Genomic DNA, 17836 nt, shown 5'->3' on the forward strand with positions numbered 1-17836 from the left:
GACCCAAAGACTAACCAGTGGAGCAGTGATGTCGCCCCTACTAGCACCTGCAGGACCAGTGTGGGTGTTGCTGTATTAGGGGGTTACCTGTATGCTGTGGGAGGTCAGGATGGCGTTTCCTGTCTCAATATTGTAGAAAGGTTAGTATTAAAATAATTATTATCTAAATATCTCCATGGGCATGGCTTGCATTTTCCTTTGGTAGGGGATATAATAAGATATGTACTATTTTATTTTATTCAGGTATGATCCGAAAGAGAATAAGTGGACTCGTGTTGCCTCAATGAGCACCAGACGGTTAGGTGTGGCTGTAGCCGTATTAGGAGGTTTTCTTTACGCAGTGGGCGGCTCAGATGGCACATCCCCACTAAATACAGGTAAATGCAGGAAGATGTAGAGGCAAAACTCAGTTACATTGGAGTCAGACCAAAGTTATCAGATATTGCTATGATTTCAATTAATACTTGATGTGTCTTCTGTACTTCTAAGAATAAATGCAGCTGATGAAGGTTTTGACAGTTTCATGTTGGCAGTATCCGATGTAATCCAATAAAAGACAATTACTAAGTTTGAACTTGTCAGTTCAGGTAAATGTGTTATTGTTTAAAGTTGCTGTAGTTTTCTAGACGATACCAGTACCAAATATGATATGAATATAAAATCAATATGAAATTACCACAGATAAATTAATTAATACAGTCCAATTTTAAGTCAAATAGGAATATAAATATTTATTATTTTCTAGAATTGCTCAAGTGAAAATTGCTTCAGATTTTTTCTTCAAATAATTAAACGGTTATAAATAAAATAAGTAGCAAATTGATGAATTATGAGAGGTGAGTAGTTATCCCTTTTTTGTCAATATTGCTTGATTCATAATTGCTTGGTTCATAAATGACTGTAATGACATTTAAAGGGATGGTTCGCCCAAAAATGAAAATTATGTCATCATTTACTCACCCTCAAGCTGTTCCAAACCTGTACAAATTTCTTTCTTCTGCTGAACACAAAATAAGATATTTTGAAGAATATGGGTTACCAAACAGTTGGGGGGAAAACACTATGGAAGTCAAAGGGGCCCATCAACTCTTTGGTTACCCATATTCTTCAAAATATCTTATTTTGTGTTCAGCAGAAGAAATAAATTTGTACAGGTTTGGAACATGAGGGTGAGTGAATTATGAATTTTCCTTTTTGGGTGAACTATCCCTTTATTACTGACTCTCCAAGTTGCCATTTATGACCATTTCATAATTTTTTTCCGTTTAGTATCAAATTGATAAAGTACTAGAATTTTTGTGCTGGGATTTTTTATACAAAGACTGCTCAAATGTTTGGGTTCAGTATGATTTTTTTATTATAAAAGAAATCAATGCTTTTATTCAGCAAGAATAAATACATTTATCAAAGGTGAGAATAATTAATAATGTTACAAAGGATTTCTATTTTAAATAAATGCTGTTCCTGTGAACTTTCTATTTATCAAAGAATCTTGAAGAGAATTCCACAAAAATATTAAAGAGATTTCAACATTGATAATAATCAAATGTTTCTGGCTTCTGAAAATTCAGCTTTACCATCACAGAAATAAATGACATTTTTAAATGACTGTTTTCTAGTTTATTATATTTTAAAATGTAATAATGTTTCACAAAATTAGTTTTTACTGTACATTTCTTCAAGTAAACGCAGCTTTGGGTGAGCATGAGAGACTTTCAAAAACATTTAAAAAATGATCTGACTGATCCCAAACATTTGAACAGTAGTGCTGATTGTTGAATATCAGGTATTCTAAAGGAAATGCAGAATGTTTATTAACAGTTATTTTGTTGGCAGTGGAGCGGTATAACCCGCAAGAGAACCGCTGGCATACGGTGGCACCCATGGGGACCCGTCGGAAACACCTGGGCTGTGCCGTGTACCAGGACATGATCTACTCTGTGGGCGGCAGAGACGATACCACAGAACTGAGCAGCGCTGAGCGATACAATCCCAGAACCAATCAGTGGTCCCCTGTGGTCGCCATGACGTCCAGAAGGAGCGGGGTATGTGATTCTTTGATCTCGTTTCAGCCTCTTATAAAAGAATTGCCCAACAAAACAAATTCTCTTTTGTTCTAGGTTGGTTTAGCAGTAGTAAATGGCCAGTTGATGGCAGTTGGAGGTTTTGATGGTACCACATACCTGAAAACTATAGAAGTCTATGACCCTGATGCCAACACGTGGAGGTAAATATGCACAGCACTGTTCAAATGTTTTGGGTCAGTAAGATGATTTTAAAAAAAAAGAAAAAAGGTTTATTCAACAAGGTGCATTAAATTGATCAAAAGTCATAGTAAAAACTTGTTGTTACAATATAAATATAAATAAATAAATATATATATATATAAAATGTTTTTTTTACTTTCTATTCATCAAAGGATCCCGAAAATGTATCAGCTTTTCATTACAATGATTTCTCAAGGGTCACGTGACACTGACACATGGAGTAATGGCTGCTGAAAATTCAGCTTTGCCATCACAGGGATAAAATAAATTTTAAAATATATTAAAGTAGCAAACAGTTATTTAAAATTTTAATAATATTTTACTAGATCACTGTTTTACTGTATTTTTGATCAAATAAATGCAACCTTTGGGAACATAAGAGACATTCAAAAACATAAAGAACCGAAGGGGGCTTTCAAACTGGGTTCATTTGCTGCGGCCAGAGCGCGATTGTTCCCGGCGCCCCCCTCAGCGTTGGTCTGGTTTCACACTAAACTTGATTCTATCGAACCCTGGTGCGTTTGCGTGCATATTACGTCATCGCAAACGTGCACAGTGCATGATAAAGACCCGAACGCGGGTCAATATATTGTGCATTTTATTAATTCCGTGCTATTATGCGCAGCTGAGTGAACAACACAGGTTTACTGTGTGTGTGTCGCATAAGGTGGTGTTCTGCTGCTTGCAAACTGACTATTTTGAGGAGACAGTGGATTTCCAAATTTGTTGCCCTGATTCCACACGCTATGCGCAAATACACTGCAGGCTCACTCTCGCTCATCTTATCCAAGATAAATCATCAACACTATCATCCCTTACATGCGTTTTATTTAACTAAATACATAATAATCAGCTGAAACGCATGCGCAGGTCACTTTACTTCCTGAACAAGCGCGCACCCGAGTCCGTGTTGCTTTCACATTCAGGCGAACCGCAGCACGGTTCGGGAGCAACCGAACTCAGACCACCTCCTCCAGGTAGTCTCGGGTTCAGGACCCCAGTGCGCACTCAGGTCCGCATGACAGCGTTCACATTAGCGATTTTTCATGCGAACCGTGCCCTGTTCTGAACAACTACCAGTGTGAAAGCCCCCTACATGTTTGAACCTGAATCGCATCATATGGGATTTGCCAGTCACTAATTGTTTTTTCCCCACTCCCTCAAGGCTCTATGGTGGAATGAACTACAGGAGGTTGGGAGGTGGCGTTGGTGTAATAAAAATGACTCACTGTGAATCACATATATGGTAACAACTACAGTATCCATCTCACAGATGCCTCACCATAGCTCGTTCCTCATAGAGACATTGTGCATCATGCAAGAGGAAATCCTGGTTAAAAACTGAGTATTGTCTCCAGTTACTGAGATGGCAAACCAAAGGTATACCATCTCTGGAAGCTGCTCTGAGGAGACTCACCTGTACGGCCATAGAGCATCACTCCATTTTGTTTTTACATTTGGTTTCTCTTTCGTACTTGAGCATAGCCAAAGGCAACGATTTGAAGAGAGAAACAGCAGCCGGAAAAGCATCAGCCAGTGCGTTTGTTTTTATGGATGGAACTAGGCTTCTGTCGGTCTGTTTGGCTGGACTGAAGAATTACAGTAACCTGAAACATCACTGGGGATTGGTGTGAATTATGCTTGTGTTTCCCTGATTGATGTTCTGGTCTGAATTGGATGCACTGTGATTTCTTTAACTTTAGTTGTTTTTTTTATGAGTTGTACACTGAGCATTATCTGTTCCTGCATTCTTACCAGATGTAAGCAGATTAGTTGATCTTTTGTTTCAATCCTTGGTGTACTGAAAACACAGTTCCTCCCTGAAACATTGCAATCTGACGAAGGCTGTTGCAGAAGAAAAGAAGTTATTTTTGAAGCAGTCAAAAACAGGTTTGACGTATTATCAATTTGTTTACTTTTATACAACTGAATGCATCAATGAATCAGTCCATGCACTTTAATCCACTAAGATTTTTTCTATTGAGGTCTGTATTTTTTTTTCTCTCTTTTAAATATAGTTGGATGTATTGCAGGGTTTCTCAAATCCAACCCTGGAGGGCCAGTCATGCAGAATTTAGATCAAACCATGATCGAACTCACCTACCTGCAATTTTCTAGTAACTCTGAAGACCTTGACCAGCTTGTTCAGGTGTGTTTGATTAGGGCTGGAACTCAACTCTGCAGGGCAGTGGCTCTCCAGGACCGGATTTGAAGAATCTTGATGTATTGTTTTATGCAAGTTTGAGAACTAAGGTAAAAAAAAAAAGGTTTCTGAAATTTCAGAACTAACAGGTTTCTAGTTTTAGCAGCCTGCACGTATGGTCAGAAACATCATGTTAAACTTGTTACTGAATATGAGATGAATCTCTTTGAAATGTACAACTGCCCTTTCATTTTTTTTTTTTTTTTTATGAACACTCGTTTTCCCACAGGACAGTAATGCGTTCTATTTTGCTGTTGAAATACGGTTACATAAAGTATATCTTCCATGATCTTACCTTATTTAATTTTAAAGATGTTCAACTGTCTATTCATTTCAAAACTTTAAAAGTTGAAATAAAACAGGAAAAAAATATTAAAATGCTTTCAGTCGATTCTGAAATTGTTGACAAGTGACTTATTTAATGAGGTTTAGATCAGTGGTTCTCAACGTTATTGACTCTGACGTACCTCATTGTATTTGGACACCCCCCCTCCTCCCTCTAAATATTTTCTCTGGTACTTTTGTTGTAATGATGACAAAGCTGCATGTTTTAAAATCATTTTATTCCTGAAACTAGGACTAACAAATTAATTAAAAAAATATTAAAACAAATGTCAAAATATGTTGATATACATTTAACATGTTTATAGTGGTTTTTAGCTTATAAATGATTTGAAGTTAATTTTAGGTTTTGAACTACTGGTTTGGATTTTTTCAAATTTAGATTAGTAAAACATGTTCATTTAAACCAAAAATGTGTTTCTCCTCATACAAATTGAGGATTTGTTAAAATATAAATAAAAAATGTCAACTTTAGATCTGTGCTTTATTGTAAGACAAAAGGTTGCTCAATTCAAAAACATTGTTATGCACATCGTAGGTCATTTACTCATTTTCTGATGTAAATGTTTCAATGAAAAATGTCTTGAGTGCAGATGAATAAAGTAATATCCAACAACAAAAACAATTACAAAAATGTTATTCCAAAATAACTTTTAACTATCCTTCCAACAAAAAAAATCTACATACTTTCTACCTACATACTTTGTAAAACATTATACATTTCGACTGTTAGATGCTGACATTGTTGGCATTGAAAACAAAACTTAATAGGATAATTTCAGAAACCAAATGTCAAAACCCTGTCATAAACATCCAAAAATCAAGCTAGCCACAACTAATTACACAAAGATGACAACGATCCCTAAGTGATTTACATACTTTTAAGGGTACAAAATGTTTGTATTAAATATTAACATATGTTACAATATACTTATTACAGATATTAACATTTGTGTGAACTATTTATAAACACCTATACATATAGTAGCGATACATTTACAAAGTTGACAATCAAATTTATTTGTGATAAATGAGTTGTATCATTAATATTAGGCTTATGGACTGACATAAATGTTATTTGTCTTGATAAACAGTCTTAGGAAAGAAAACGGATTCAAAAGCAGAATAAAAAACAAGTTCAATTTTAAAAGCTGGAATACAGACAGACGTTTTACAGCACAAAAAATAAATATGAGACGATAAACCTTAAAAGATATAAAAGTTTAGATGTCATGGGGGGGGGGGGGGGGGTTTCGGGGGGGGGGGGGGGGAAACAGCAACAAAAATATATTTACAAATCTAAAATCTAAAGATTTTAGGTTAGCATTTTCAGAAGGGCACATTCTGTCAGGAGGGTGAGTAAGGTGGTGATGTAGTCACTGTTTCCGATCTAAAAAAAGAGAAAAAGAGTTTATAACATGCTGTAAAGATATAACACATGCTAAATATACAATGAACAGATAAGACGCATAGCAATTACCTTGATTTTTCCATCAAGCTGTGCTGATCCCAGAGCGGTAGATACTTTTACAAGCGTACCAGCAGACAGGTAAATCTTGAAGTGTCTGAAAAAATGAGTCTCCAGCCCGTTCATGAAGGACTGGACCTCTTTAATATCGATCCGGTCATCTGTACTCTCTGTGTGAATACTGTTCCACAGCTCCCATGCATCCTGTGGATTCACCGTGTATGAGACATCCAGGGGTGGCTGGGTCGGAAGGCTCCAGGCCAGTTTCAGATACCTGATATTGCAGGTGGGATGGCAACCAGTCCACAAAGCAGCCAGCCAATTGAGAGTGGTGGAGTTTAAAGCCAAAGAACCAAAGTTGCAATCAAAAGCCCTCTCGAACCAGGATTTAACCAGGGTCGTAAGAGACTCCGGTCCACTCGTGCAAAACAAAGGCAAGCTGACAAAATCTGGAGGCAGCGACCTCAGGTACTCTGGATCCCCATTGACGCACGTGAGCCAACCGCGCCAGACAACTTTCGGTGCATCTGCTGCTGCGGCAAACACTGGTTTGGATTGGATCTGAGGGAATAAGAGAAAGGAAAACGGCATGAATGTGGTGTATTTATACACTACTGTTCAAGATTCAAGAGTTTGTGGTTGATAAGAAGTTGTAATGTTTTTAAAGAAGTCTCATATTCATAAAGGATGCATTATATATATATATATATATATATATATATATATATATATATATATAAAGTAATATTGTGAATTTACACATTTTCTAAAATGTAATTTATTCCCGTGATGGTAAAGATACATTTCAGCAGTCATTATATGCAGATTTGGTGTTTCAAGATTTTTTTTCCCTATTATTATTATTAATGTTGAAAATGGTTTTGCTCCTAAATATTTTTTTATGGAAACCATAATCCACCCCCTCTTAAAGTTCAAAATAATGCCATTTATTTGAAATTGAACTTTTGTAGCAGTAAAAAAAAATGTCTTTACTGTCAAAAATAATAATCATAATTTACTCACCCTCAGGTTTTTCCAAACCTATTTACATTTCTATGTTCTGGGGCACCATTGACTTCCATAGTATTTTTTTTTCCTACTATGGAAGTCATTGGTGCCCCAAAGCGGCCTGGTTACAAACTTTCTTCAAAATATCTTACTTTGTTTTCAGCAGAACAAAGAAATGTATACAGGTTTGGAACAACTTAAGGGTAGTAAATGACAATTTCCATTTTTGGGTGAACTATCCCTTTAATTTTTTAAAAACAATAACAAAATCTGATCCTGTTAGACTTACCTGAATGAAAACGGTCTCAGCATCCTCATCCGTCTCAGCCAGTCCAAGAACTGCAGTAAATGTGACCTTGAATCCCGCCTCTAACCCGACTTCAACTGCAACTCCTTGCTGTTTCTCTGCTACGATGAAGGCGGAGAGATGATTGGAATATGATTTCAGCTGTGTATGTCTGAAGCAATGCAAAGGAGTGACATAGGACAGCTTCCACTCATTTTTCACCAGAAGAGCAATATGTTCAGGGTCAACCTTATTCTGTAGAAAGAATAAAGATATTTGTCACTCAAGCTACTCTATGTCAGAAACAGCATTGTGAGATGGAGTCATTTCCATGGTCTCTTACAGTGATGATTTGTGATTTGGCAGCCCCTCTACTGGTTGGGATCTTCAAGACTGTTAAATGTCCTGGTGTTTGCCAGAAATATGAGGGTGCTTCCACACAGCTCCGGCCATAACTTTTGCTTCTCCGAGTTACTGGTCTGCTGGCAGGTGTACCGACGGCACTGCATGGGTAAAAGAAGCAACAGAGATGGGTTATTAACACGGAATCTACTACTACTACTAATGGGACATACAAAGTTCACTCCCTTCAGTGTTATTTAATAAAATGTTAATGGGCTGGTTTCACAGACAGGGCTTAGATTAAGCCAGGATTAGTTAAGAGGACCTTAGTTCAGTTAAGAGGTTTGTTCTCTGGCGTCAAGCAGGTTCGGTTGAGCTTCTGTTTATGTTGGCTGATAGATGTTTATAAGTGAACAAAAGCCTAAATTCAATCCGTTCATCATTATATAAAGCCTCTTCAGAGAATTTCGACTAAATCACTCAAATCATATGGATCAGTTTTACTTTTACTATCTCTTTATGAACTTTTTGGAGTTTTAATGTTTTAGTTGAGTAGCTGTCTATGATCAAATTGTAGATGCGTGGGTGTCAATGGAGGGACAGACATCTCTCAAATTTCATTGAAATATCTTCATTTGTATTCTAAAGATGAACAAACTTCTTACGGGTTTGGAACGACATGAGGGTGAGTAATTATGACAATTTTTATTTTTGGGTGAACTAACCCTAGCTTTTATAAACGTGCCTTAGAAAAATAAATAAAAACATTACTGGTGTGGATCTTGAGACAAAAAAATGGCAATGAGATATTTTAAGATATGTCAGTGCAAGTTGCTTTCAGTTAAAACAGCTCAAACATGCACTTTAGTCTGGGACTAGTGAAACCGGGGCTAACGTTAACGTTATATGTCGTAACTAAGTTAGACGTTTAAAATATAGCCCACTAAAAATGTCAGTTTGTGGTTTAAAGCATTTAATCAAACACAACTTGATCAGAAAACAAAAGACAACAGTAAAGACAATCGCGACTTTTAGCAGTTCGCTTCTTCTACCACTAAGTTAACTACAAGATCCATTTTCATCGTATTAAGTAAAATGCTAAACCGTGTTGTGTTTTAAATAAATCATTCTGCAAGGCAAATTTTATTTTTAAGACAAGCTAAAACTTGAACCCGCCTTACCTGCCTCTCCCCTCCATGATGAACAAAAACACACCGAGCCAAAAAAAAAATCAGGAAGAGGATTTGAACATCCCGCTTTCCCATCGTGCAACGGGGCGGCGCAGGAACAGTAATCGATTGCTGCTAGCGAGGGAAAAGGTGTATCATATATTTCTACATTTAGTTGACTTTAGACCATATTCACCAAGATCAATAATTGGTGGTGATCAAAGTAAAACCATGTCACATAAAAGTAATATAAGTAGCTAGTTGCCATATTACAATCGATTAGATCTAGTTTGATTAGTCGTGTCAAAGTATTCTATGCGCCTGGCTTCATGTAGCACACTTCACAACTGTCATGATTCAGAATGTCATTGAAAATTCAACAGGATTTATTTTGATTCACTTATTGTTATACGCCATATGATCCTACTGTTGTATGTATTTGTATTTTGTAGATTGTCGTTTGTAACGTTACAAGATTAACGAAAGGAAAGAAAAACAAAGGTGACCGCCGCCAGTGTTACATTAACTGCAATAATGTAACTGGATTTATAGAACTAGAACCGCGTGCACAAAGAAGACATGTACAAAACATGTACACAGTCAAGTGGAATAACAGCTCTGAAAAGTATATTTTCTGTTGTTAAAGAGGATAAAGGTTAAATGTAGCCAGAGACACCAAGACCTCTCATACCGGACAATGGCAAACAAATACAGATTATTTTTTCCTAGAGCCCAGCAGGTGTTGAGATGTGTGTACAGCACGAGATCAGTACCTTCCATAAATCAAATTTACTTCACAAAACCATCTCTTCCTCCAAACTCTTTGGCACGGGCTTATGAATTCTCCAGAACCTGCTCTACTTACACTTCAGGTAATGTGTCCTTGAACAAGACTTTGTATTTGTTATTGCCTTTAAAAAAAAATCTATTTTCTTCTTCTTCTTGTAGGTCAAAGCAGTTTTTCTCAGAGAAGCCACTCATGTGGAGAACTGTGCTCTAGTCATATAGATGAAGAAGTTACTTTATGTGGCTGGATTCAGTACTTGAGGTTTGTATATGCTTAAAAAACGACTTTTTATCTCAAATTGTGACTTTTTTCTCTCACAATTGCGAGTTTATAGCTCAATTCAGACATTTTTTGTTTAGAAAAAGAGATATTTTAGAAAAAAAATATCAGAATTGTGAGATAATATCAGACTTATTATGTGTGTGAATTGACACAAAGTGAGAATTGTGAGATTTATTCCATGGTTAAACAAAGCAGCAAAATAGTGAGAGGTAAACTCAGAATTTGGATTTAAAAAAAGTCAAAATTGCGAGATGTAAACTTTGAGATAGAAAGTCACAATTAACTTTAAAAAATTTTTGTTCGGTGTCAGAAACAATCTTCCATAGGTTTGACACACATTGCTTATTCTTTTCGAATATCACTGGGCCACATCACTAACACATTCTCTGTTCTTGACTTACTAGGCAAGATCTTTTTGTGATCTTGAGAGACTTCAGTGGATTGGTGCAAATTCTAATTCCACAGGACGAGGTAGCAAAACAATTCTCTTTCTTATTTTGTGTTTTATAAACTAATTCTAGATGCTGCCCACATGTTGGTTTATTTGTTGGTGTTTTCACTATAACATTTTTCTTTTGACACTTTAATTTTTTTAGTCTAAATCTGAACTGAAGAATGCTTTTCTTGGCCTCACGGTGGAGTCGGTCATCATGGTCAAAGGACGGGTCAGGGGAAGACCAGGGGGACAGGAGAATAAGGTTGTTATGCCTGTTCAATTGCACATAAAGAGAAAAGTCGGACACTGTACTGTTCAGTGTGAAATGTGTGTAAAATTGTCCTTTTTATTCAATATTAGACAATGTCCACTGGAGACATTGAGGTCTGTGCTGAGAGCATACAAGTGCTGAATACCTGCCGAAAGCTGCCGTTTGAGATTAAAGAATTTGTCAAAGTAAGTAAATATGATTAAACAAAGTGTTGCATGCATTACTTTTTGAAATGAATTTTGATGTAATTCTATTTTTGCCTGCAAAATTTCTAGGGTGAATCTCACAAAGAACAACATATCATTCAGAAGGAAAAATTATGTGCATCACCATTCAAAAATGTTGGCTCCTTCAAAAACTTTTTGAAAGCAGGCTCTTATGCTTACCTATTCTTCATTTATTTTATCAAAAACACAGTAAAAGCTGTGGATTATTATTACAATTTACAATAACTGTTTTCTATTCATATATTTTAAAATGTAAGTTATTAGCTGAATGTTCAGCAGCCATTCTTCCAGTCTTCAGTGTCACATGATCCTTCAGAAATCATTCTAATAAGCTGATTTGGTTCTCAAGAAACATTTCTTTCTATTGTCAATGTTAAAAACAGTTATGCTGCTTTATATTTTTGTAGAAACCGTGATAGATTTTTTTTTTTTTTTTATAACAATATCAAATAATTTCAAATATCAAATCAATGTAATGCTTCCTTGCTGAATACAATTATTAATTTCTTTTTAAAATCTTATTGACCCCAAATGGTAGTGTATGTTTTTCAGAAAAAAAAAATTCTATCAAAAACATATTTTTAGGATTTTTTGTTGTTGTCATTTTTATAACCATTAAACAAATGTATATTGTAATACAGTAATTGTGTCTTGTCTGGAGACTGTGTTTTAATTTGCATTGATATTATTATTAAAATTAGTGTTAATTAAAGGTAAGACGAGACCTATAAAAAAAAAATCTAATTTGGCCTAAAATATGCTTTAAAATCTTTTGCATTTTTTTGTTTCTATTGATTCTGGGTTTAGCTAAGGCTTCAGCCTACACCTTTTTCAGTTATTATGTATATTTTGTGATTTAACATGAAAGGTTGTCTATGAGGACTGAAAATTATATTGAACAAATTTAATTAAATATGGCCCTGGAGTGTTTCTTGACAGTGTTTGATGACTCTCTGTCATTTGCGGTGGAATAATCAATGCATTTAATTCCAGATGGATGTTATTTTTATTACCGTATATGAGGTTCATTGACCAACAGTGTTTGTGATCCAGACAAAAATTGTTGTCCAAGTAGCATAAAAAAATCCCTTGATACATTTCATCCTAATTCTTTTTTTTTTGTTTGCCTTGAAGAAATCAGAATCCCTCAGGATGCAGTATCGCTATCTTGATCTTCGGTCACCCGGGATGCAGTACAATTTAAGACTGAGATCACAAATGGTGATGAAAATGAGGGAGTACCTTTGCAATTTGCATGGTGAGGATTAATAGTGGAATTTTCAAACTTGTGCATATAGTGCATTTGCTTAGTTAATGTACCCCAATACTCACTGAGCATTACCTGTCTTTTCCCAAGGATTTGTGGATGTGGAAACACCAACGTTGTTTAAAAGAACACCTGGGGTAGGTATTCTTTTATGGTATGAATCAGTTTAATTCGTATAACCAAAACCAAAGACTTTAGATATACAAAGACGGTACATTTATATCACTTACGAATGGGACAAAGTACAAAGTGCAATATATCATCCTCTAAATAAAAGAGTCAATCAGTACTTGGTAAAGTCATCGAGTCACAGCTGCTGCTGTTAGAAGTTTCGGTATAAAACAGTCAGTGTTCTGAGACTGCTTAAGGACTGCACATGCTGGTCTAGCATGAAAAATATCATTTTTCTTAAATGCTATTTGAGCAACATTTATGTGACAATCCATGTCAGATGTTGTTTTTTATATGAAATATGTTATTTAAATGTGGCAGTTTTTGAGATTTCAGGATTCCCCTATTCAAATGGATAGGATGCCTGAAATAGCTGCCCAGAGGCATTGCAAATATGGCTGCCAAGTGAACAGACTTTCCTTGAAAGGGACTTTGCCAAAACGTAAGACCATTTGCTAATTCAGATGCACAGTATTTTGTATTTCATAGGAATCTATGCTGTGCTACTCTGCACATTGTTTCAATATGGAAATGTTCAGAAAATTATACATACAAGTTGCAACAGCTGTGCTTGTGATTCAGATGTACTCCAAGTGATTCCAGGAATTAAAAAACGTGGCCATAAGCACTAAGAATCTAAGAGTGTTTATTTATTTATTAACTTCCAACATTGTAAATTGCACTCATAATCAAATAACACAAAAACAAATATAATACTCACTGAGCTAAATCCAAAAAATGAAAGAGAGAGTATTGTGCAAAATGTAGCTCGACATACTAAGCATTAAAACATTTTGTAATTGCTGAAACGTTTCATTCATGAGAACTTATTTTATAATGCTTCTATGGTGACTCATGCTTCTGTTTCTTGTTTCCTGCAAGACACCCCGGCAAGGCTTGCCCAAACAACAAACTACAGCTGGTGCAAAATATTGCTAGATCATTACCCGAAATCTTGTCAGCAATCACATCACTCTGGCTTTCTCCCTCTGGCTTTGTTGTGCTAAGAACTTCTACATCTGTTTCAAAGTTTTATAACTTTTAAAGCTTTGACACATTGTATGATCATTTGAATACTACCCACTTTATCCGGTGTTACTGGAAACTTTAGGTTGTGGAATAAATTAATCATGACTGAGTGAGAATAGTGAGTGAATTTATACAATGGCATCGGTACTAAAAGCTTTTTTTTTTTGGTACTTTTTTTACTTTCACGCATAATGTGTTACATGATCGACACACTTAAAAAACTATTACATATTCCAACATTGAGATATGCATAACTACAGTGTATTTTTCTGTACTGCTGTCACTTTCATTTCAGTGCATCACAAGAAAGCTTTCAGTTGAGAAAAAAACTAATTTGCGACATGAAACAACAGGGACTGGTAGTTGCTGCAAGTTGTCTTTAGGGGGCAGATGATAATCTAGAATGTTAGAATGTCTGCTAAATGGCTCAAATATTAAATATGAATACAGTTTTAGGTGATGAATAACCACATATTTTACCTGTAGGAGGACTGTCTATATACAGAACCATGTTTGAATGGATAGATGTTTTGTAATTTGAGAGGATTTCATGGTACTTATTAATATTTATGCAATAATTATGGTTAATTTTGGCGATTAAATTTTTTTTCTTTTTTTCTTCTTTTTTTTCTATTTTCAATTAATGTATTTCAGATTAATTTACAAACTAGGCCTTTTAAATCATCCATTTTCTTAATTCAGATTAGCGCCATCTGGTGAGAGAAAATAAAATAAAACATGTAATTTCATGGTGTAACCACTAGATGCCTGTATAGCTCTCTATGGATGGAGAGGCTTGTGAATTCTCGAGTAGTTTTTGGACAAAATTACTTACTTTTAAGATGTGGATTTTAATGTATTTTTTAGAAATTCTCAAATTATACTTTCTGTCAAGGTTTATAAATTTAAAAAATAATAATTTTGATGTGAAGCATACATTTTTCTGCATTATTATTATTATTACAGTCAAACCTGAATGCAGAGAAAGCATTTTGTTACACGTAACATAATTTTTTTTATTGTTTATGTCTGTGTGAGTGGGGTGGGTCTGTTTTGCACTATTGGTGTTTTAGAGTTTTACCCCTTCATTGCTAAGCGCTTTTTTTTCTGCGTCGTGGCCGGTTTGTTGAGAATTTTTTGTTTTAGTCAATTTCCCATTAATTTCCTTTGGTCGGTCATTTTTGACTGAAGAGCACAAATGTGACTATTTTTTTCCGACCACTTAGCCTGCCCTCAGTTTTTTTGTTCACATTCCAAATGCCATAAAAGTCACCAAGTTTCGTACCATTCCGATTTTTTAAAATTCAAAACAGAACATTTTCTATGACAATTCATTGTTGTGTGTGTGATTGTGTGTGAATTCATAAGTGTATGTGAGAGTGGGAGAGTGTCTGTTTTGCACTCTTGATGTTTTAGAGTTTCACCTCTTCATTTGCACACAAAAATTCTCTGAATTCTTAAAAATTTTGTGGTTTTGTCGATTTAAAATTCCAATTTTCATTCATTTCCAGTGGTCGGTCATTTTTGAATGAAAATTGAAGTGTGACAATTTTTTTACGAACACTTAGCCTGCTCGAATCATGCCCTCAATTTGTTTTTGTGTTCACTTTCCAAATGCCATACAAGTCACCTAGTTTCGGACCATTCCGATGAAGCTGTGATTTTTAGAAATTCAAAACAGTAAATTTTCTGGTCAGAAATTACCGAAGAGCAACTTAAAACACTTTTTAAAATATTTTTCCAGGCTCTTTCTCACCCCATGCTACATTATTTTTGTTTCTCTCTTTTATATTTCATAATGTGACTTTCATTTATCAGATTGGCTTGGGGTATTCTAGCTGATTTAGTTCTCAGTCAGAGGCAGGAATACACACTGTTTATTCAAGTGTAACTGTGTTTTTCAGGGTGCCAAAGAATTTGTGGTGCCATCTGGAGACCCTGGGAAGTTCTACTCTCTTCCACAAAGCCCACAGCAGTTCAAACAGCTTCTCATGGTGGCTGGCATAGACCGGTAAAAATTATTTTTCATATCACATTTTCTTGCCTTTTTCTAATTCCTTTATATCCATAGATTGTTGTCAGATGCTTGGCACATTCACTAAACTGCTTTCAGTGAATGACAGCCCCTTGAAAACAACTTTTGGCCAACAATCAGATGGTATTATTCATAGCTTTTTTAGCAGCTCTGGAATTTGCAGAACTGCATTTGTTCCAAATGCTGTATGAAATGCCAAAACAGTGACATGTGGCATGTATAGTGTGATATGCTTTAGAATGCTGCTTTAGATTCTCGCTGTCTTTTGAAGATCTTTGTCTGATTAGAAATTTGAAGGCAAGAATTGTGAGGTGGTATTAGCACATCAGTCACTGAGAGGGTTGCTGCTGCTGACATATTTAGCTTTGTTGTCAGTGGTTGTGTATTAAAGGGGTTTAGGGCCCATGTGAGTAGTTGACAAGGACACGTTCATTTTAAACTCAGATGCTTCGCAGTCCAGCCAGTGAAACTAAATAAGATGTTCGAGCCCAACAAGTGTACTAAAATATGTAAACTGTTGTAATGAGCATAAGAAGAATGTTTGATCATCTAAAAGAAAACACAGTGATTGTTAAAATTATGTCTGATAAGCGATACTTTTTTCTAAATAAATTTAAATTTAAAATCAATGTGTTTATCAATATATTGCTACAATATATTTTCTAGAGATATGCTAAAGAGTATTTATATACAAATATTGTTTTGAATGATAAAAATTGTTTTTTATAATTTATATTTTTTTATATAAAATTTTACAAAAATTAAGATGGTGAGATGATGGCAAATGTTATATGAATGTAAATTCGTAGGTTCATCTTTTGTGATTTCTCCTTTTATTTGTAATTTTTTTATTATAAATATACACTACTATTCAAAAGTTTGATTTGATCAAAAGAGACTGAACAATGTTAGAGAAAGTTACTTTTAAAAGTAATGCATTACAATATTACTTTTTATTTAGTTAAACTCTCATCTGGGCTGGGCTTGCTTGTTTATTTTTGAATGAAAAAATGTATTCTATTGAAAATGAAAATGTATTTTTTGCAAATGTATCAGCCTAAATGCCCCCAATATACCCCAGCAAAGTTATTTTTCTTCCTTAAGTTGGTGTAAATGTATCATGGTTTACAACATTTTCTATCATTGACAATAATACATTTTAAATTAGCATATTAGATTGATTTCTGAAGGCTCATGTGACACTAAAGACTGGAAGAATGGCTGTTGAAAATTCAGCTTTCCATCACAGGAATAAATTAGATTTAGCAATATACTGAAATAAAAAAAACTGTTAATTTAATTTGTCATTATATATTATAATATGACTTATTTTAATGTTTTTTTCGGTCAAATAAATGAGCTGTGGATAGCATAAGAGACTTAAATCTTACCAACCCCAAACATTTGAATGGTAGTGTAAATTATTTATGAATTTATTATAAATATTTAATTATTTTTCTGAGTGCACCTTTTAAATACCGGTACTTCAAAAGTTTTTCGTGAATTAAAGTTGGAGTGAAATCAGGCGAAAAAAAGTGTGAGAGAGGGTGGCAACCACCCAGAACACACTAGCATTGTGTTAACATTTTCATACAGGCAAGCAACTCTGTCATTGTCAATTCAGAAAATGCAAAAGTCTAGTTTCTATTAGATTTTGAAAAATGATAATGACCACAATAGACCCATTTTCATTTCAATCTTGGCAGCACGTCTCTTTGAATTAATAGTTGCGCTAAGCCAGGACTGCAGGCTAGTTCTATGAAAAGTCTGTCAAAGGAAAATGATATGCTATGCATGATTTAAAAATGTCAGTCAATATTTGGCCCACAGTCACTTACGTGCTGGTTATCTCCTGCTATCTCAGGTACTTTCAGCTCGCTCGCTGCTACAGAGACGAGGGCTCCAAGCCTGACAGACAGCCTGAATTCACACAGGTAATGATGTGCTAAAGGTTGGGAGGAAACATGCAGCAGATGTAGATGAATATTGAGTGTTTTAATGACGTGACTTGCTCTAACTCCCATTCATGAGGGTTAGAGCGGCTAATAGGCTTTACAGGATTCTCACTCTGACTAAAAATCATGAACCCCAAAAGACCATTTTGGTTTTGTTCAGACAGGCAGCAAAAATCAGATTTTTTTTTTCATTTAAGCATTCAAATCCGATTAGTTGTTGATGATCTGAATTGCAAAAAAACCCACATAATGTCTTAAACCCGATTCAAACTGCATTCAAAAGTAAAATCA

The 17836-nt window shown here is 35.1% G+C and overlaps 3 protein-coding genes across 4 annotated transcripts in view; 2 read left to right on the forward strand and 1 right to left on the reverse strand.

Annotated features, from left to right (window-relative positions):
* Positions 1-5275, forward strand: LOC306998759 (uncharacterized protein). Its single transcript, XM_079613087.1, has 5 exons — positions 1-140; positions 244-377; positions 1837-2045; positions 2121-2227; positions 3433-5275. Exons 2-5 carry the CDS (start codon positions 284-286, stop codon positions 3515-3517), a joined length of 495 nt encoding a protein of 164 aa, XP_079469213.1. The 5' UTR covers positions 1-140; positions 244-283; the 3' UTR covers positions 3518-5275.
* cenpl (centromere protein L) lies at positions 5147-9229 on the reverse strand. Of its 2 annotated transcripts, XM_079613086.1 has the most exons (6): positions 9098-9229; positions 7918-8077; positions 7578-7829; positions 6293-6841; positions 6084-6202; positions 5923-6044 (listed from the first exon to the last, which is right to left on the reverse strand). In XM_079613086.1, exons 1-5 carry the CDS (start codon positions 9112-9114, stop codon positions 6128-6130), a joined length of 1053 nt encoding a protein of 350 aa, XP_079469212.1. In that variant the 5' UTR covers positions 9115-9229; the 3' UTR covers positions 5923-6044; positions 6084-6127. The 2 variants fall into 2 exon arrangements, with proteins under 2 accessions (XP_079469211.1, XP_079469212.1); XM_079613085.1 differs by having other exon boundaries at positions 5147-6202.
* Positions 9190-17836, forward strand: part of dars2 (aspartyl-tRNA synthetase 2, mitochondrial) — a 19079-nt gene continuing 10432 nt past the window's right edge. Inside the window, exons 1-9 of the mRNA XM_079613084.1 lie at positions 9190-9957; positions 10034-10133; positions 10559-10625; positions 10751-10852; positions 10951-11046; positions 12223-12346; positions 12446-12492; positions 15460-15566; positions 17455-17524. Coding sequence (XP_079469210.1) covers positions 9783-9957; positions 10034-10133; positions 10559-10625; positions 10751-10852; positions 10951-11046; positions 12223-12346; positions 12446-12492; positions 15460-15566; positions 17455-17524 — 888 coding nt within the window. The 5' untranslated portion in view covers positions 9190-9782. The remainder of the gene's footprint in view (positions 9958-10033; positions 10134-10558; positions 10626-10750; positions 10853-10950; positions 11047-12222; positions 12347-12445; positions 12493-15459; positions 15567-17454; positions 17525-17836) is intronic.

The sequence above is a fragment of the Phoxinus phoxinus genome (genome assembly GCF_949152265.1).
Source record: "Phoxinus phoxinus genome assembly, chromosome: 5".
Classification (NCBI taxonomy): domain Eukaryota; kingdom Metazoa; phylum Chordata; class Actinopteri; order Cypriniformes; family Leuciscidae; genus Phoxinus; species Phoxinus phoxinus.

What these genes read in the sequence shown, in the direction of transcription:
- LOC306998759 (XM_079613087.1), top strand. Translation starts at nt 284, where the DNA reads ATGAGCACCAGACGGTTAGGTGTGGCTGTAGCCGTATTAGGAGGTTTT. An exon ending in CACATCCCCACTAAATACAG is followed by an intron (nt 378 to 1,836) that starts GTAAATGCAGGA and finishes TTTTGTTGGCAG; the next exon opens with TGGAGCGGTATAACCCGCAA. An exon ending in TGACGTCCAGAAGGAGCGGG is followed by an intron (nt 2,046 to 2,120) that starts GTATGTGATTCT and finishes CTTTTGTTCTAG; the next exon opens with GTTGGTTTAGCAGTAGTAAA.
- cenpl (XM_079613085.1), bottom strand. An exon ending in CTGAGACCGTTTTCATTCAG is followed by an intron (nt 6,842 to 7,577) that starts GTAAGTCTAACA and finishes TTATTCCCTCAG; the next exon opens with ATCCAATCCAAACCAGTGTT. An exon ending in AGCTTGATGGAAAAATCAAG is followed by an intron (nt 6,203 to 6,292) that starts GTAATTGCTATG and finishes CTCTTTTTTTAG; the next exon opens with ATCGGAAACAGTGACTACAT.